Here is a 19,085-nt window from a genome sequence, read left to right as displayed (position 1 = left end):
CATGTGAGCTGGGTCCGGCAAAGAGACAAGGCTGCCAGGCCTGGCTGTAGGGGGCCAGGGGAAGGGCATCCTAGACAGAGGGCCCCGCTAGCAGAAGGCCCCACTGGGAGAACCAAGAAGCAGCCCCTGTGACTGCAGCAGAGTGAAGAAATGAGAGTGCCAGCAGGAAGGGACGAAAGAGCTGACGCCAAGTCATGAGGTGTCCTGGCTTTGCCTAGGAAGGACCTGATATACACCTGTTGTCCCAGTGTAATTCTCAACAGTGGCCTCCATGTCCCTGAAGTGCCACTGAGGCTGCAGCCAGTGAGGGAGAGCTCTTTCCCAGAGAACAGGCTCAGATCAAGGGGGACCATTCCTCCATGTGCCAGGTGGGTGTGTCCCCAGTGCCCAGTGATAAAGATTCCCTTCTTGACCAAACTGTAGCCAGGCTCCAAGCCCTCTTCTCAAGCAGGCCTCAACTTTAGCCTATAAAAACTACAGGCTCTTCAGCACAAGGGATTTCATCCACCTCCCTCCTCTGACATTAAAAGACTTAAATACTAACATCATTTCTAATAGCTCAAGGTCACGTCCTTAGGATGACCTCAGCCCCCTTAAAGTGCCTGCCTGAGAAAGCTCAAGGCTGCCAAAAGAATTCACTATTTGTTTTAACCAACACCTGATGACAGGCTCCTGGCCACCCTTTCTTGGAGCATTTACTTAGGGCTTACAATTGTGAATGCTTCCTCTGTCCCTTTGAGGTGTATTTGTGTCTCCTACAGCTCAGAAGTTTCTTTCTCAAGGACTTGAAGGCCATCTCTTTAAAATGTAATCGTCAGGAAGGATCAGGCCTCTGTCTCCCAGTCTCTGTGGGAGGGTAGAAGCCTGACTTCAGTCACTGCCAGCTAGCAGACACAGCTGGCCTCACGAGCATTTACCTTGCCCCACTCTGGAACTTCTCACTTCCCTGAGTCTTTTCAAGCCCCTGCCCCTCCCCATCTCTCTGCTTTCATTCTCCCTTTAAAATACCCAATCACCTCTATACAAATCAAAGTTGCATTCAATTCACCCTGGATCCTCTCCCCTATTGCAATAGTATATGACTAATTAAAATCTGTCCTTACAACTTTAACTAGTGTCTGACTTTATTTATCTTTGACACCAGCTCAGTGGTTGACTCATGGAGCTTCGAGATTATTTCTTATGTTGATAATGTGGTATAGGTCCCCACTCAGCACACTGTCATGCAACCATTGTAGTAATTAAGACAGAGTTGGAAGTGACAGACACTCAAACACTTACCCAGGTTAGTCAAGAGTAGGAGGAAATTTATTGATTAACACAACAGGGGACCTAATGTTAAGATCAGCTTCAGGTATAGTTGGATCTAGGGGCCCAGACAATGTTGTTAAGACTGTCTCTCACTCCCGCTTTCAGTGCTGCTTATCACTATGTCTATATTTATAGTTGGCCTCCTTCTCTCCTGCCAGAGTTTCTCTCCACATACTGTAGAGCCAGCTGCTGATTACTATTATATCCTATACCTTATGCTTGAAATCCAAAAGTATGCCCCCTTCTCTCTCAGCATCTATAGAGTACTTTCATGGAATGATTCTTATTGGCCCTGCCAAGTCATATGCCCACCACTTAGGACCAGTCACTGGCGATAATGAGATGCAGACCATGTTTGGCCTTCTGGTCACATGCTCACACTCTATCTCCCATCACCCTGCAGAGTGAGGGACATAGTTCCTCTAGAACCATACAGGATGGGGAAAAGTCAGTTCCCCAACAGAAAAAGGGATGTTGAGCTCACAAAAACCAAAGCTGTCAGGAGAGTATACTGCAGAGCTGGGGGATGGGCAATATGATGGAGGAAGGTAGATGATGGTATCACTGGGAGGTGAGGTAGGGCTGAATGGGGAAGGCCCTAGGCCCTAGGGGCACAGTGGAGTGTAAGTAGTGAATGATGAGGTTTTATCGTAGAATAGCCTGAAGCCTTGGTTTGGGCAAGTCAGGAGGGTGTAGGTGCTGGCTCAGAGCCAGAGTGACAAGACACTGTATTTCCATTATTTAATCCTCCAGCCACCTCAGGAGGTGGGTACCGTTATCATCTCCATTATATAGACAGAAAACAGAGTTCAGAGTGGTTCGGTAACTTCACCAGGCTCATGCAGGTAGGAAGGGGCAGTGCTGGAATTTCTGACTCTGACCCAAGCTGGGCCCCTCACAGCCAGAATCTGCACCTCAGACCTCTACTCTGCAGTCATCTTATTTGCAATATGTGAAAATGAATAGAAGGATGTAAGTGTGTCACCAAGGAGCAACCTTGGACGAGTCTTGCCCGCCTCGAGGCCTCAGTCATCAAATCTCTGAACGGGGCACAATTCTGCAGCCTGAAGTCACTACACCTGGAGCTTTGAAGCTCTCAGGGAGCCTCACGCATGCGCGAGGCTGCTGGATTGGGGCGGGTGGTGGGAGCCTAGAGGGGCGTGCCTGCTCCTTGGCTTTCAAAAGTTACCTGGCTGGTGGGAGGTGGGGTTGAGGGAGTTACCGGCTGCGCGCGCGCCGGCCCCGCCCTCAGCCTCTTCAGGCACCTGTTGGCTCGAGGGCCTACTTGGCCGCAGCTGCCGCCCAATAGGCAGCCTCCATGACGCAATCCGGCCCCTCCCACCTTCCGGATCCGCCAATCCACGGATGGCCGCGGGCCCTCTCCCTCGGAGGACCCGCCCTACCGGGCGCTTCTTCCGGGTGGGAACCCGGGCGGAGCCGATGGCGCCCTGGGCGCTCCTCAGCCATGGGGTCCTGGTGCGGACCGGTCACACGGTGCTGACCTGGGGGATCACGCTGGTGCTCTTCCTGCATGATACCGGTGAGCCGGAACCCGCGCGACCCCGGACCCACCCAATCCCGCGTGGTTCCTCAGATGTTTGGGTCTCACTGCCGAAGCCCAAGAGATCCTGGAATTCACCGGATCTCCTCCAGCTCCTGAGGCCCCCTCCCCATCTGTCCTTCCAAGAGCCGCTTGCTTTCCGCATAACACCCACTTGATCCCTCATTAATCCCAGAATCTTCCTGATCCCAGCCAGATGCCCTGTCTATCCCAGGACCCACCCGGTGCCCACCAGATCCGACGACTGACTCGAGCTCCCATCGCCCCTGATCCTGGGACCCTCCCGGTCCTTCCCAGGATTTACTCCCAAGAGGATCAAGTAGATGAAGGACTGGCATCCCTCCCACCCCCGTGGCCACAAGCTGCCCAAGTCCAGGCTCCCCACTCTTAGGCAAGAGAACACTCTATAGGGGAGCAGCCCATCCCCCATGTTCTCATCCTTGATTCTCGTCCTGGTAGCAGCCGTCCATCCCACTAACGCACTTCAGTCCTTCCCCATCGTTATCTGCCACAAGCCACCTCCAGCACAAGTCCTCACCCTCCCTTGCTAACACAGCCACAGCCCTACCCCTCCCTCTTTCCTCCAGCCTAAGCGCCTGGGCTGGGGGCATTCTCATTTTCCTCCAAGACCGTCTTAAGTCTCTTCCACTGCCCTAGCCCTTTAGCCCCCAAACCTGCTCAGTCTCCCCATCAGAAAGGACCTCCCGAGTGCAACGCCTCTTCCTTCTCCCTTTTACAACCAAGGGGCACCAGAGTTGTCCACACTTTGCTGTCTGGCTGTCTCCTGCCCCTCCTTCCTCAGCCCTCCTACCCTCTTCAGTCACCTCCATGGGCTGGACCCTTCCTGGCGTGCACTCCCTTATGGTCCCTCTGCAGCATCTCAGCCTGCTGGCCCCACCCTCCTCTATCTCTGTCTCTTGGGCATCTCAGACCTGGCCAGTCCCTCCCCATCTCAGAGCCAGACCCCTCAGAACTCTCCTCCCTCTCCCACACATCCAGCCAAGTCTGGCTCCTTCACTCCATCTGTCTATCTCCTCCTCCCAACCCTTCTTGACAGTGCCCTTGTCCAGCTGCACTCCTCTCCATCCTGGCTTCCCCTCTGATCCATCTTTATTCAGCAGGAAGAGGACTTTCAGAAATAGATCTGACCCTATAACCTTCCGTGGTTCCCTATTGCCCTTCAGAGAGAGTGCAGATGAACTATTTGTGTGTGTGTATGCTGGAACCTGAACTTCTCCCTCCTGTATCCTATGCAGTGGCCACACCTGACCATTCATCAAACCCCATCTCCAGGACTTTGCTCAGCCAGGGACACACTTCCCACCTCCAGCTGCACCCCTCCCTTGCACCCTCCTATTCCACCGCTCCAGCCTCACTCTCCTCCTCTGATCTCTCCAGCACTGCGGCAGTGGGAAGAGCAGGGGGAGCTGCTCCTGCCCCTCACCTTCCTGCTCCTGGTGCTGGGTTCCCTGCTGCTTTACCTGGCTGTGTCACTCATGGACCCAGGATACGTGAATGTCCAGCCCCAGCCCCAGGTAACCCAGAGGCCCAAACCCCTCCTCCTCCCAACAGTGAACCCAAGGAACTCAGCAGTCTGTAGACTAGATTCTCTGCTGAGGGCTTTCCTAGGGAATCCCAGTGAAGCGTCTTGCCAGCCCTAGAACCCTATCCTACAATGAGACAATTGCCAAGGCCCAGAGAGGGGAAGCAACTGGCAAAGGTCACACAGCCTCACACAGTCTGGGGCACTCTGCCCCACTCTCCTACCTCCATTAAGCATGGAAATGGGCCCCAAAAATGTGCACACCTAGAGCTAAGCCAGTTCCCAAGGGAGACACCCACCAATGTCATCTGCCTCCCAAGGGACCCCCATCTTAAACTCTGTATCCCCATTTTCAGGAGGAGGCCAAGGAGGAGCAGACAGCCATGGTTCCTCAGGCCATCCCCCTTCGGCGCTGCAGATTCTGTATGGTGCTGGTGGGTGATGCAGGGACCTCCGTGGGAGGGGTCGGGGCAATTGTTGATTCTCCTTGGCTTCATCCCTCCTCCAGGAATGCCTCCCAGATGCAGGCCTTGACCTCCCACCCTCATGCGTCCCCTCACTGTTGGGCCCCAAGGGGAGCTGGTGTTGAGGCCCGACTCCCTCTATGTCCACAGCAACCCCTGCGGGCCCGGCACTGCCGTGAGTGCCGACGCTGTGTCCGCCGCTATGACCACCACTGCCCCTGGATGGAGAACTGCGTTGGGGAGCGCAACCACCCGCTCTTCGTGGCCTACCTGGCGCTGCAGCTGGTGGTGCTTCTGTGGGGCCTGTACCTGGCATGGTGGGTTCCCCCAGCGCCCTGGGCGTGGGGGAGGGCAGGCAGCACACACCCACAAGGTGTGGAGAGAGCCAGGCTCCCTCTTCGGGGGCCTGGGACCCTCTCCCAAATGGCTCCCTGGGGCACCCCTGCCCTCCTGCAGCTCTGGGTCCCTGTCCCTCCTTCCCTGCAGGTCTGGCCTCCACTTCTTCCAGCCCTGGGGGCTCTGGCTGCGGTCCAGCGGGCTCCTGTTCGCCACCTTCCTGCTGCTGTCCCTCTTCTCCCTAGTGGCCGGCCTGCTCTTGGCCTCGCACCTCTACCTGGTGGCCAGCAACACCACCACCTGGGAGTTCATGTCCTCACACCGCATTGCCTACCTCCGCCAGCGCCCCGGCAACCCCTTCGACCGTGGCCTGACCCGCAATGTGGCCCACTTCTTCTGTGGATGGCCCTCGGAGTCCTGGGAGACCCTCTGGGTGGAGGAGGAGGAGGAGGAAGGCAGAAACCAGGCTGTTTAGGGTCGCTGGAGCCAGGGCCACCACCTTGTGCCTGAAAACCAGAGGGGCTGTACCCAGGGGAGTCGGCCCTCCAAGGGCTTGGGGCTCCTCACTCCTGCCCACTCCTTCCAGGCCTCAGAGCAGAGCTGAGGAACAGAACCCTGCTTCCATGGGCAGCTCTGCTCCCCAAAGGCAGAAGGGGAAGAAGAGGACCCGTAGGGGTCTTGAGCACAAAGGCTTTGGAGACCTCCACCCAGCTCCCCCCCAAGCAAGGCTGCCTGCAGTGCACAGTTTTATAACTTTAATAATTCATAAAGCAAGTCAAATATTAAAAAAAAAAACAACCCAAACCACTCCTTGCTGTGCCACCCATTGTGGTCCAGGCGTCGCAGAGGGTAGAGGAAGGGTCGGCAGGATAGGGGCAGGCAGCACTTGGCCCAGTGACTGAGTGAAGCCCATGACAACAGCCCTGTGGCTGGCACATCAAGTCCCAAGGGCTCCTAAGTAGCGGGCCAGGCCTGGGCCTCTGGGCAGGGTGCCCTGGTGGGCGAGCGGAGGCTCTAGCTGTTAGGGGTACAGGGCTTGGAGGTGCCAGGAAGCCCTCAGGGCTCCAGGAATCGCTCGGACACGAAGTCGAAGTCCCGGAAGGCAGCCTGTTGGTGGGCACTGAGGGGGCTGCGAGGGTCAGGTGGAGTCAGAGCAGGCGGCAGCCCTGTGAACTCGCCCTCGAAGTAGCGCAGGTCTGTGTGGCCACAGAGGGTGGGCACGAAGGGGGGCCGGACGGCACGGGCGAGCAGGGCCTGCCAGTCGGTGGTCTAGGAAGGAGGGTAGAGGCGCCTGAGACAATGGGAACGGCAGCCCCCAGGGGCCCTCGACGCCTCCCACTGAGCCAGGCACCTGGGACCAACCTCTGAGGCCCTGGCCACTCACCCTGAAGAAAGGCTGTGCCTTGATCTCCTCGGCATCCCGCTCGCCCGCCCCTAGGCGCTTCTCTGGGCACTTCTGGAGGAGCTGGGCAGGAGGACGGGTGCTCATCCAGGGCGCTCGGCCCAGGCACTGCCCGCCTCCTCCCCTAACCTCTCAGGTGGGGAGCCTGAGAGCCACCAGCAGCTGGCCCGCCCAGCCCTGGGCACTGCAGTGATTACCTTATGAATGAGATCAAGCCCTTGCAGCGACAGAAAGCGGGGATATGGGGCATCCGCGTTGACAATGCAGTCAAACACCTCCTCTTCAGTGTCCCCTGGGAACGGGCACTGCAGGGAATGGGGACTCAGCAGGGTGCATGGGCCACCCCCAACTCCACCCCGGCCTAGAAGCCCCAGCAGCCCCCAGTCCAGCACTCACCTCGCCCACCAGCATCTCATAGAGCAGCACGCCCAGCCCCCACCAGTCCACAGCCCGCGTGTAGGCCTCCTGGGTCAGCACCTCGGGGGCCAAGAACTCCGGGGTGCCACAGAAAGTGCTTGTCCGGTCCCCAAAGCCAATCCCTGCAAACCAACATCCACACGCATGCCAGCATGGCGTGTCTCATCCACAATAACCTCTGTAGTTATAAGAATCAGTGACCAGCCCTCATGACCCCATGTACTGAACACCCGTGCTGAGCCCTGCCCCATACCGTCCAAGGTGGGAACAGTTTTATGCCATCTGACATCAGGAATATGAGGCTCAGCCAGACTTGCTTGCCAAGGTCACACAGAAAGCAGAGCCCAGGGGCCTCTCACAGCCCAGGCTCCTTTCTGGCCAAGGGCAAGGGACTCTTTTAGAGCTTCTAGGGCTGTGAAGGAAAAGCCAATGTGTCCAGCTGGTCCCTAGAAGGAGGGCCAGGGAGGCAGATTTCCTAGGAGATGCCACTTGCCCACCACCCTGCAGGCCTGGGCTGGGTGAGCAAGGCTGGAGGAGATGGAATCCTGGACAGGAAATACCCACCTTCCTTACAGAGCCCAAAGTCCGCAATCTTCAGGAAACCCTGGGCATCCAGTAGAAGATTATCCAATTTAAGGTCTCTGAGGGCAAGGGGAGCAGATCAAAGGGGCTGAGAAAGGCTGAAGCCCAGGGAACAGCGGCCCTGCCCCCGAACAGCCCAGGAGGAGGGCAACATCTGCCCCCAACGCCCACTCGCCCAGCATCTCGGGGACAAGTTACCTGTAAATGATCTTCTGCTCATGTAAGAACTGCAGCCCCAGGACCACACAGGCCAGGTAGAACCTGGAGGGGTGGTGTAGGGGGCCATTCAGACCCTGGACTTTGGGGGACAGGGCAGGGAGGCACCAGGATGGCCATGGCCTGGGGACCCCCAGATGTCCTGGCTAGAGTCAGATGTGGACAAGAAACGTGTGGCGGCGGGGAGGCTCCTCCAGATAACAGCCTCGTACTTGCTGCCAGCTAACAGCCTGTCCTCCCTGGGCTCGTAGACTGTGCCAGGGATGATAACAAGCGTTTCCACGCCTACCTGGCATCCTCCCAGCAGGCTGCCGTTGATACACATACACGCATCATGCCTATTTTTCAAGTGAGAATCAGAGACTCCAGGTAAACGACCTGCCCAGGGTCACAGAGCTAGTGGCAGAGCTGATATGTGAACCCAGGCTCCAGAGCCCACACTCTGGCCAGAAGTAACAATTCCAGCTGTCAGTCACTTACTGCTCACTTGTCCCTGTGCTCAGCAATTTATAAATGTTATGTTCATCTATGCAACAGGCCTGGGAAAGTTATTATTAGCCCAATTCACAGCTACCTAAGTTGAGGTCCAAACTCACAAATGCGGTGAGGGTTGAGAACCAGGATTTGAACCTGGGCCTCCCTGACTCCGTGCACATCTGCTGACGGGCACTCTGGAGGAAGCAGGATGAAGGGATGAAGGGTACAGGGAACCAGGGAAGGCTTGCTGGAAGAGGCAGACAGGGGAGATGGGAACGCACCGGGCCTGGGGCTCAGGGAAGACATCCTCATGGATCTGCATCATGAGGTCACCACCTGGTGCAAACTCAGTCACGAAGCAGGCATGGCTGGAGGTCTGGAAGCAGGCAAGGAGGGAGAGCAGGAAGGGGTGCCCCGTGCGGCTCACAGCCTCCAGGATCCGCTTCTCACAGTAAAGGCTGCAGGGGAGGGTGGGTTTTAGAGGGAAGGAGGGAACCCAAAAGGGAAGGAAAACCTCCCCGAGTTGTGCCCTGTCACCCACACAACCCTCCTGGTTCACTGACTCTTAAGTCAAAGTGCCAGGCAGGCAGCGTGGGTGTATAAACATGTATCAGGGGCTCACATGGGTCACTGAACCATACAACCACCCTGTCCCCATTTCACAGATGTGGAAGCTGAGGTGCACAGAAGCGCACACAGTTAACAACTGCAGTTGCCAAAAAGAGAACCCAGGCCTGGCTGGTCCCACAGGGTCACCTCTTCAAAGCCCCAGTAGCATTCAGCTGCCTCCTGGGGCCACCAGCCTAGGCCTGCAATCCTGGGTACCCTCTGGGTACCCGGGTGCCTGGCGCCCCCTGGCCTCTCCACACACCTCTCTATCTCGTCCCGGCTCAGCACCTCCTGCTTCTTCAGGGCTTTGATGGCATAGTATTTCCCCGTCCCCTTGAACTGGACCAGGAGGACCTGGGGACCAAAGAGAGGTGGGGCTCCAGGTGGGCAGCACAGGAGCACCTACTTCCCCCACCCACTACCCTACAGATCCCAGTGTCCCCCAGCTCGTGTGCTAGGGCCTGCCCACCCCCTTCACTACACCCTCCTCAGGCCCAGACTACCTTCCCAAAGTGTCCCCGGCCCAGCACAGCCAAGCAGCGGAAGTCCTGAAGCCGGGGGGCTTTCCTGCAAGAAAGAGGGTACAGGAAGCCCCTGGGGTCAAGGGCTGGGCCTCCATTATGAGCCGCTCCAAACCCTCCATTCCGGGTCCTGGGCTGTCCCCACCTGCGGGGCAGGAGGGGCTGGGGCTGGACATCCGAGCCTGGGCTCCTAGGACTGCAGTTTCCTGGAGCCTGGTATGTGATCTGAACTCAGTAATGTGAGTTGAGACTGAGCCAATGCGCTTGGAGTTATGTATGAACGTATGACATGCAACCACTCAAGTGAGTGGATAAATGTCTCAAACACCAAGGTGAGCCTGCCAAGGGTACCTGGTGGCTGAGGCGGGCAGAGATGGTCCAAGTCGAGTCCTGGGCTCCATGTGAGGGCGTTTGGTGCGCTGTGAGGGCAGAGGGACTCAGGGCAGAGCAGGGTTTCCTTTCCTCTTTCCCTCCAGCCCTGCCACTCCCCCCCAGGCAGCCCCCAGGGGTCAACAGTCCTGCCTTCCCTTACCGGCATCTCCTCGGGGGGTGGCTCCTGGGGCAGGTAGAGGCGCGGGGGCTTAGGTGGGGGTTGGATCTCTTCTCTCAAGGGGGTCTTCTTGGGTGGGAAATTACTGTGGGGAGGAAGTAGACACATGACCAGGCACAGGCAGGTGGAACAGCATGGGGGATAGACACAGCAGTGCGAGACAGACAGACGGATCAGAGGGTGAGCGACAGGGACAGGCACCGTCAGCATCTGGAGAGAAGTGATGCCATAGAGAAGCAGGCATCCTGGGGCGAAGCTCCTCACCTGGGCGAGGCAGGGTCATCGGCCCCCGGGGGTGTGGCTGGGGTCTGCGAGCACCCTTTAGGGGGGCTGATTGTGCTTGGGGAGCTGCAGGGGGGCAGCAGGCTCATGACCAAGCGCCCCCAGGCGGCCATGCTGAGGTTCATCTGGGAAGCCCTCAGGAAGTCCTGACCTGGGGCAAAAGGGGGCTCAGTCCCGGGGTCTCCTGCCCACCCCGACCCTGCTCCCTACTCGCACAGCCGTCTCCATTCCACCTCTGCGTTTCGAGAAAATGCGTTTCTGCCTCTGCAGCCGGGGTCGCCTCTCAATGACAGGGTCACAGAAGGTCACCTGTGGGGGCAGGGGGCAGAGCTGAAGACCAGTCTCCTACCACCCCATCTGCCACAGGCACCTCCTCAGCCTCCAAGATTCCAGCCTGAGCCTAGGTCAACAGATGCAAGAGCCAGAAGGCCCCAGAGAGATGGATTCAGCAACCTCCTTGGTACCAGTGGGGAAACTGAGGCCTGGAGAAGAGAGGGACTTGTTCAGGGTCACACACGAGGCAGGGCATCCAGGACAAGGAATGCCGGCCTCTAGACTCCTGTGAGGTCCTCAGAGAGGGGCTGGGAGTCCTTCATTCCTGGAGATCTCTTCCCTCGGGGCCTCAATTTCTACTCCAAAGTGTGAGTGGGTGGAAGAGTCTCAGAGGCCCTTCTAGGTCAAATGGAGCCAGGGGCCCACGAGGTCAGAGGGCAGGGGCCAGTAGGCACCTGGGCGAAGAGCAGCCCCTGCGGCACCAGGCTGAGGGAGAGCTGGTGACAGGCATTGTCCAGGAAGTCCTCCAGCCTCAGGAAGGCCACGCCGCACAGCTGCCGCCAATCCCGCCAGTGTACCCCGATCTCCAGCTCTCGTGCCTACACCAGGGAGGCCAGGTTGAGGGGTAGAGCGTGGCACCAGCCCTGACCCGGCCAGCCTTCCACCCTGTGGCCCAGGGTCACCCTTGACCACACAAGGGCCAGCCTCACCCGCTCCAGGGGAACAACAAAGGTCTGATCCCAGGACTGCTTGGCCACAGGTCCCCAGCCCGTCTGGCCTACAAAGCGATTGTCCACCTTCAGCACAGCCAGCACCTCACCTGCAGGGCCACAGCCGGGACTCAGGGCAGGCCGGGAGCGGGGGTCCTTTGCTGCTCCCCTAGCTCCCTGTGCCCCCTACTCACTGGCCAGCTCGCCTCCTCCACGCTGCTGCTTCGCCCTGCTCCGAAGCCAGCCCTGAGAAGGGCTCCCGGCCAGGGCAGCCACCGGGGAACGTCCAGGCACAGCTGTCAGCAGCTGCTCACAGCCCAGGAGGTGGACCTGCAGGGTCCCTGTCAGGGAGTGTGGTGGGGGGATGTCATCAGGTGCCATCCTCCAACGGGACCCTGCGACCGGGGAATGCTACCCTCTCCTGGAGGTAGCTAAACCCAGACCCACCCACATTAGGCCTCGGCAGCCACCTGCCACCCTCGGGGCAGATCAACTGGTCCTCCCCTCCTGAGCACTCTCCATGTGTTGGGAGAAGCAGGGACACACAGGCAGAGGAGTGAGACTCAGACCATGGCCAGGCCGCACAGAGCCCCAGAGCATGGAGCCATGCTGCCCAGGATGCGGGGCCCAGGGAGCACCATGGGATGAGAACTCCAGGGGGAGCAGGATGCCTGGCTGCCTGTCCTGTCCCCGCTCCTCCCTGGGCCTGTTTCCCCATCTGTACAGGGGAAAACAGCGCCAGCTCAGCCCCACCTCCTGCAGTGGGTTCAAGCATATTTTGCCAACCAAGTGGATTCATGTTTAAGGTCATTAGAGATTTGTTCCTCAAAGAGCAGAGGAAGCAGTGGGACTCTGGCAAATTTTGAGGACATATACTGGGCCTAAGAGCACCATTTTGGTTGTCTGGGCCTGGGGGGTGTCCAAGAGACCTTATAATCCAAGGCAGTGCCCAGGGTGAAAAGATCATGTTAGGAGGAAAGACTGGAAGAAAGCAAGTGTTTAGCCAGGAGACAGGATATGGGGTGACCCCAAGTACCTGAATTCTAGGCCTTATAATAAGTCTTTACCCCAGCCTTCCCCAGGTTGTCTACTTGGCTGACTCTCATAAGCCCTTCCAGGCCAAACTCAGACACCACCTCTTCCAGGAAGCATTCCTCGATTTCCCCAAGGCCAGGTGAGGGGAACCATCCAGCCCTTTGCCTCCCTTCTCAGCTCTGCTCACAATGGAATGTGGCCTTTCTACCCTGCACCAGCTCTCTGTGGGCCGGTGCTGGGCTCTCTAGCTGGCGTTGTGTCCCAGATGGGAAGCTCAGGGCTCCTAAAATGGACACTGTAAGATTATTTGTTGATTGTAATTTGGCTGCCACTACAAGAGACAGGTCCAGCTTGGAATAAGAAAGAACTTTCAAATAGTCCAAACTGCCCAGGACTGGATATCAAGGCCTCCGGGGCTGCGAGCTCCCTAACACTGATACTTTAAATAATCTCATGGTTACTTATTCACTTAAATGACAGCTTCACTGACTGAGCGCTATCTGTGCCTTCAAAGCACTTAGCACTGCACATGCAACAACTCACTGACTTTTCACAGCAACCTTATGAAGTAGGTAATATTATCATCCCCATTTTACAGAATGATAAACTGAGGTTTGGAGAGGGGATGTCAGTTGCACAAGGTCACACAGTTAGGGGATGGTGAAGCCAGGATTGGAAATCTTCTCTTAAGTTCTTCCCCACTGTGTTTCAGGGTCCTCCCTGGGAGGGAAGGAGAGCTCAGAAGTAGGAGGGACTCCCTGCTACCTGTCATGGCAGTGGGCTTCACAAGGGTCCCTGAAGGCTGGGGGTTCCTGGACACAGCAGTCCGCAGCTCCCGGGCCACTCTGCCACGCAGAGGGTGGGCAGGAGGTAGCCCCTCCAGCAGCTTCTCCAAGGCCAGCCGCAGGAGGTCCAGTTTCTGGGAGGACTCCTGGAGCTGGGCCTGAGCCTGCAGAAGGGAGACAGGCAGGGGAGACAGGCCCATAGGGTAAAAGTGGGGACAGTGGCTCAGGCCACCTGGAGACACCCATGTTGAGGTCTAGACAAGAATGTGCCTCCTGTTTCCCCACTGCCACCCTGCACGGCCAGTCCAGTGGTGTCCCCTGCCAGTGCAGAGGGTGGAGTGGGAACTAGCAGGCCCTCAGAGAGGAGAAGCAATGGGAGGGGACCATGGTCTGACCTCGGCCAGCACCTTGCGGTCCTGTGTTCGCCCGCTACCAAGCAGCTTCACCACGTTCTTGGCACCCTCGGCCACAGCAGCCTCAACGCGCAGTCGATGCCGCAGCTCCTCTACCAGCAGCTCAGGACCTGGGAGGAGGGGGCCAGCCCTCAGGCCCATGCCCTGCTCTGCCCTGCCCATCCCCACTTCTCAAGGCCTCACCTGGCTCGGGGGACCCGCTGGCCTCCAGGCTGCTGATCTTCATTCGCAGCAGGGCCACCTTCAGCTGGCTGTCCTGTAGCATCTGCTGGGCGGCTGCCAGGAGCTTCCTCTCCTATGAGGTTGTGACGTTTGCCCCATCAGGCCAGGACTAGGCCAGAGCTTCCCTGGTCAGCCCAGGGACTGAAGCAATCAGTCCAGGGTTGAAGCTAAGCCTCCCTCGGTAGCCCGGATACTATAGCCAAGCCTCCCTTTTTAGACTAGGTCTGGGACAGAGCCTCCCCAATCAGACCAGACAAGGAAGAGCTAAGCTTAAGTCTCCCTTATCGGATCAGGGTGCGCTCCCACCTTATGCTGGGAGTTGGGACAGGAGCTGGGTCGTCCCTACTAGACTTGGGACTTAGACTGGTTTTTTGTCTTCTCTGTTAGACAAGTCATGTCATTCCCACCAAGCTGAGATTTGGGGCTGTACCTCCCCCATCAGACTGAGGGTTGGAAGTGTCTCCCTTACAGAGTCAATGGCTGGGTTGCATTCCCCTATCTGGACAGGGCTGGATCACCACCTTCCCTAATAATCTGAGAGCCAAATCTCCTCCCATCAGATTCCAGGCGCCTTACCTTGGGGGTGCCACTGGCGTACGTGTGGGTCATGTTCTCAGCCCCCTGCTTTACCTTCAGCTCTACCTGCAGCTGCCTCTGTAGAGCCTCCAGGTGCCGGGCCCTTGGCTGCTCCGCCAGTGGCTGAGGTCCTGAGGCCGCCGGTTCTGTGTGCAGAGTGTGGGGCATGTGAACACCTCACCCGGAGCCAAGTGGCCCCCATGGCCTACCTCTCTCCTCCCCTCCCCTCCTGGGCAGGGGCTAACTGAGGAGACTCTGAGAGTGTTCAGGGCCAAGGCCAAGGAGCTGGGTCAGCCTGCTGCCTCCTGTCCCGGGGGAACCTGCTCAGACTCCTCACTCACCAGCCGGGCCAGGCCCGGGGCTGGGCAGCAGGATGCGGGCATGCAGCTCCCGCAGCTCCCCATGCAGCTGCTCCAGACGGCGGTTGGAGGCCCGCAGCAGCTGCTGCACGTGGCCCAGGTGGCGGCGGTCTGTGGCCACCCGCCGCAGGTTCTCCACCCCCTCCTTGATTTTCAGCTCCTTCTGGATGGCCCGGCGGATCACCTCTTTCTCATCCTCTGGGGGCTGCTGAGCCGCCCCGGGCTGTGGAAAGGTAAAGGAGTCATGCCTCTCAGTCGCCACCTCCACGGCCTCAGCTCACTACAGATGGAGGGGGAGGGAGGCACCCAGGACTGACACACAGGGTTTGCGAAGCATCTCTGACCTTAGCTAGCATCCCTAAGGCAGATGGAAACCCCAAGGCTGTTTATCCATCCCATGCTCCTGTCCTTTGCCATTAGGGAGAAGGGTAAGGAGGAAAAATTGTTAATGTTTTATATGGTGTTCTAAGAGCTCCACGTACATTAACCTGTCAATCCTGACAGCAACCCTATGAGGTAGGTTTATTATCCCCATTTTATAGATGAGGAAACTGAGACACAGAGAGGTTAAGTAATTTGCCCAAGGTCACAACACAGAGGAGATGCACCATCCCTGGGGCCCCAGCCTCTCCCTGCCAGCCACATTTAATCAGGCTGCTCTAAGTCTGGGATCCAGGCTACAGTCTGGGGGCCAGAAAAATGTCTCAGCACTGAGACAGGGCCTCCCGAGGTCATGCAGATAGGGCAGCCTGCGACCTAAGTAGAGGCCAGGGCTGTTCCCCTGACATTCTGACGCCTCAGGTGGCAAAGCAGAGGCACAGAGGGGCCGAGAAGGTATCCGGGGGCCACTCCCAGCTCAGCTCCTGGGAGGAAGTAGAAGGCTCTCTCACTATTTCACACCAAGTGGGAACAAGAAAGAGGAAAACCTCCTTCCCAGAGGCCATTTCAAACCAACCAGTGCCAAAGCTGACCTCAGCTCAGGGTAACCCATGACGCCCCCACCCCAAGGACTCTCGCAGAGTCTCCATCTTACCTCTCGGCTCTCCATCTTCTGAGCCCAGTAGGAAGGGTGACCACCCCAACCTCAGGGACCCCCCCCACCCCCGGCCTCCGCTGGCCTGCTGGCCCCTCTGTCTAAGGGCAGGGGCGGGGCTCAGGAAATCCTTTGACGGCCCTAGGCCAGAGGGCCAGAGCCAAAGGCCTGAGCAAACAAAGATCCCATGGAGCAGGGGGCCCGGCACCGGGGTCCTGAGTCACCCAGCTGCCGCTGCTGGGCGGAGGTTAACAGGAAATCGGAAAATGTGTACAAGCCACTGCTGGAACAGGCAGAGGGACCTCCGCAGGAAGGGGGAGGGAGGGCGCAGACGTAGCCCTAAAAGTTGCCCAAGGGGTGGGGGCACTTGAGGAGTCTTGTCCAAGAGGCCTCACCCTTGAGCAGAGCCCATGGTCCTGCCTGTTCTGGGCTGGAATCATGCCATGTGTGCACACACCTCTCCCTTTCATCTCTGCTGCTGGGACCTTATCTTGCACACAAACATCCCCACCCCCATTTGCTCTGGGCTAGAACTCCACCTCTCCCTCCCCAATAAAAGACAGGCACATAGCCTTGGCCCCTGTGCCCACGTGAACATATTGCCAGCTCTGGCAGGAACCCTGCCCCCTGGCCATTTGGGCTGGAACCCTCAGTGTACCGGAGGAACCCTCAGGGTTCCTGCCTGGTTGCTGGGATAGGCCTCTTCCCCTAGCATCCCCGCTCCCAGGCGGCAGGATGCCTGTGTGCTCTGGAAAGGACCCCACAAGTGCGTGGGATGGGCTCCCTGGGCCCTGCCACATATTCTTCTCGCCCCAGGACCGGTCCCAATGTGCCCGCCCGAGCACTCCTTTGCTTTCCCAGCGCATGTCCATCGGCCTTAGAGTCCCACCTGGAAGAATCGATTTTAGGAAACCGTGGGGCCCACCCTAGCGGCCCTGACGCCGGATTCAGGCGTGCTCATGGTCTGGCCTGACTGGAGGCTCTGAGTCACTTGCAGGTGACTTCTTCCCTTCTTCCCGGGGGTCGTGAATGACTTCCCCCCAGTGCTCAGGTCTGCCCTGCGAAGGTGTAGGGGGACCCAGGGCAGGGGCTGGGGAGGGACACGAGGAGGGGCTGGGGACGCGACCAGAACTCGGGGCGCCAGGGGCAGTGAATGAGGCTCCCCCCGCCCCCTCGGCTCGCGCTCGCAGCCCGTCTCCTCCCGGCGCCGTTCACCTGCTGCGGCGCCCCCTCCTCCATGGCGCCGCTCCCGCCGCACGGCCCCTCCTCTCGACCACTCCAGTTCCGGAAGCCCTGGCCCCTCCGTCAGGGCTTTCAAACTTGAAACTTCCCGGGAAGCGGCGCTGGAGTCGCGGGATCGGGCGCCCCCTCCCGAGGTCCGCTGGCCCTCGCGGGACCTGGGATCAGCGCCGCCTCTCGGCCGCGCCGCATCGGCGCCACTCCTGACCCCGAGGCCCCAGAGCCTCCTCCAGATCCGACCTTCCGCGGGATTTGGAACCCAATGCCCCTCTTCTTCCCGCTCCGTACGACAGCGGCCCCAGCCCCAGGATACAAGGGCAGGAAGGGACATTCCCGGGCCGGGGTTCTCCAGTTGCCCCGCCGCGCACCCAGAGGGGCGGCCTCGGGATGCCGGGAGATAGCGCCGCCTGCCGGTCGCGGGGCAACGCCTGTGTGGCCGATCTCCTCCCGGCTGGTCAGCCTCCTCTTCCTCGGAACCCCGCCACGACCTGGCTCCTTCCTGGAGATTTCTCTCCGATGTCGTTGGTGTAAAATGTGCAAACCACATACCCATAGCCCCCCAGGGAGTGCTGGCCCTGTTTATAGTCACTATACGAACATGTGCGTCGGAAAACAATAAAGCCTCACTCAAATTATACCAAATCACATCAAATTAGAAATGAATCCGGAAATCTCTCAGGACCCCCATCCTATCACTTGGCCAGACTGGAGCTTTCTGGTTCAACCAGAGCTGTTCAGCCTTTGCCCAAAAGGGCTCACCTAAACAGAAGACACATTTACACCTTAACAGCCATAATCTCAGGAAAGTAACTAGCCTGTGCCAGGGGTCCTGGCAACGGCTTGCCTATATAGGGGGTCCTGGTTCTTTACTGCCTAGTCGAGGGCTGTTTAGCCACCTCCCGGCCTCCTGTGCTTATCAGCACTTTGTGCCAGGACATCACTGGAAGGAGCTTCATCCAAGGGCCCAAAAGTGAATAAAGGGTCAAATATTGAAGGCGGCTTATTTGCTGATTTGGAAGAGGTGCCGTCCATTGCTTTTACTGGAGGAAATCATGTCAGCTCCACTCTGACCACCTCCTTCACAGTGGACTGGAAAGTGAGACCAGCAAAACATGGGCAATCCTGGGGTTGTTCTGCAATGGGAAATGCAATAGGAAATATCACTTGACATCAACATATGCAAAGGCAACTTGGTTCAGTGAAGGACACAACTTCATAATCAGAGGCAAGTGCGACACACATATACAAATCAGAGATGTTGAAGGCTAGACATTTAATACTCAGTAAGCTAGCCAGGCACATAGTAGGCTCTTTTAAATGGGGGTTATGGAACTGTCCTTAGCTGAACGTTAACAATTGAAGCAAAAAGACTATCGGGTTGCAGGTTTGAAGGAAAAAAAACATGAATCAAATAAGCAAAGCCCTTTCAGAAGGGTGTCTATTCCCCACCTTGAGGACCACTTATCCAGTCCTACAGCCAGGAAGTTGAATTATGTGGAAGAACTGAATGATCTTTCAAGTTTGCTGTGAAGTGTTTCACTGCCTCACCAACCAGGCAGTGAAAGAGAAAGGCGTTCAGAAGCAGAATACATTCACCTTTCCTAATGAATCCTAGGTTGGGCAAACGTACAGTACTGGGCTGACAGATGGGTCTGTCCAGATAGCTGCCCCTTACATGTCTTATGGTGATGGTACTTTGTGAAATTGTAATTCTTAGGAAAACAAGTTCACAGTCAACATCCAGGGGATACTAAGTATCGCAAACCAACTCTCTGGCTAACTGGCTGTTAAAATTGTTACATCAACCTGACAGGAACTGTCTCAGCAGGGTACATAAGGAAACATTTTCCCCTTTCTATATATCCTTTTTTCCCCCTCTCAATATTACAAACATCAACCCATCTACATTTAGATTTGCCTTCTTTGGGTATTAGAGTACAACACGCCACCTACCAATCAAGCTGGCAAATACTGTCCACTATCCTTGTTCTAATCACAAAATGGCAGTCCCTTTCCCCAGACCCATTATAAACTCTAAATAAGTCTTCTTTAAATACAGCCACATATACAAGAGGGAATGGTAACTGCTGGGGTGGGGGACACTTTAAAATAAGATGTCCTAGGGGAGAGGGATATGGCTCAGGGATAGAGCACATGTTTAGCATGCAA

The 19,085-nt window shown here is 57.5% G+C and overlaps 2 protein-coding genes across 7 annotated transcripts; one reads left to right on the top strand and one right to left on the bottom strand.

Moving 5' to 3' along the window:
- The first annotated feature begins 2,691 nt into the window (after positions 1–2,691).
- ZDHHC12 (zDHHC palmitoyltransferase 12) lies at positions 2,692–6,022 on the top strand. 4 transcript variants are annotated; one of them, XM_072960232.1, is made up of 5 exons: positions 2,692–2,851; positions 4,271–4,407; positions 4,772–4,849; positions 5,030–5,196; positions 5,338–6,022. In XM_072960232.1, the coding sequence occupies exons 1-5, from the start codon at positions 2,752–2,754 to the stop codon at positions 5,723–5,725; spliced, it is 870 nt and encodes a 289-aa protein (XP_072816333.1). In that variant the 5' UTR covers positions 2,692–2,751; the 3' UTR covers positions 5,726–6,022. The 4 variants fall into 4 exon arrangements, with proteins under 4 accessions (XP_072816333.1, XP_006205512.1, XP_072816332.1 ...); XM_006205450.3 differs by having other exon boundaries at positions 2,694–2,851; positions 5,366–6,022; XM_015240280.3 differs by having other exon boundaries at positions 2,695–2,851; positions 4,379–4,407; positions 5,366–6,022.
- Positions 5,967–17,237, bottom strand: PKN3 (protein kinase N3). 3 transcript variants are annotated; one of them, XM_072960230.1, is made up of 22 exons: positions 16,893–17,237; positions 14,627–14,867; positions 14,286–14,431; positions 13,671–13,782; positions 13,470–13,597; positions 13,055–13,238; positions 11,449–11,595; positions 11,255–11,364; positions 11,000–11,143; positions 10,505–10,580; positions 10,254–10,422; positions 9,972–10,074; positions 9,791–9,858; positions 9,422–9,485; positions 9,181–9,272; positions 8,591–8,767; positions 7,815–7,877; positions 7,599–7,675; positions 7,014–7,156; positions 6,815–6,922; positions 6,644–6,680; positions 5,967–6,484 (listed from the first exon to the last, which is right to left on the bottom strand). In XM_072960230.1, exons 1-22 carry the CDS (start codon positions 16,914–16,916, stop codon positions 6,354–6,356), a joined length of 2,544 nt encoding a protein of 847 aa, XP_072816331.1. In that variant the 5' UTR covers positions 16,917–17,237; the 3' UTR covers positions 5,967–6,353. The 3 variants fall into 3 exon arrangements, with proteins under 3 accessions (XP_072816331.1, XP_006205513.1, XP_015095767.1); XM_006205451.3 differs by having other exon boundaries at positions 6,600–6,680; positions 16,893–17,232; XM_015240281.3 differs by lacking the exon at positions 16,893–17,237 and adding an exon at positions 15,678–15,792 and having other exon boundaries at positions 6,600–6,680.
- Positions 17,238–19,085: the final 1,848 nt, after the last annotated feature.

Source organism: Vicugna pacos, chromosome 4 (assembly GCF_048564905.1).
Source record: "Vicugna pacos chromosome 4, VicPac4, whole genome shotgun sequence".
In the NCBI taxonomy this organism is placed as follows: domain Eukaryota; kingdom Metazoa; phylum Chordata; class Mammalia; order Artiodactyla; family Camelidae; genus Vicugna; species Vicugna pacos.
The sequence above is the reverse complement of the archived record's forward strand: the minus strand, read 5'-3'. Positions and strand labels throughout refer to the sequence as shown.

Bases quoted from the DNA above. Each gene is read 5' to 3' on its own strand.
- ZDHHC12 (XM_072960232.1), top strand. From the start codon at position 2,752: ATGGCGCCCTGGGCGCTCCTCAGCCATGGGGTCCTGGTGCGGACCGGT. The intron at 2,852-4,270 runs GTGAGCCGGAAC...TGATCTCTCCAG, and splicing joins GCTCTTCCTGCATGATACCG to CACTGCGGCAGTGGGAAGAG. The intron at 5,197-5,337 runs GTGGGTTCCCCC...CCTCCTGCAGCT, and splicing joins TGGGGCCTGTACCTGGCATG to CTGGGTCCCTGTCCCTCCTT.
- PKN3 (XM_006205451.3), bottom strand. From the start codon at position 16,916: ATGGAGGAGGGGGCGCCGCAGCAG. The intron at 10,075-10,253 runs GTGAGGAGCTTC...TCCTCCCCACAG, and splicing joins GATGACCCTGCCTCGCCCAG to TAATTTCCCACCCAAGAAGA. The intron at 6,485-6,599 runs GTGAGTGGCCAG...CCTCCTTCCTAG, and splicing joins AGGCACAGCCTTTCTTCAGG to ACCACCGACTGGCAGGCCCT.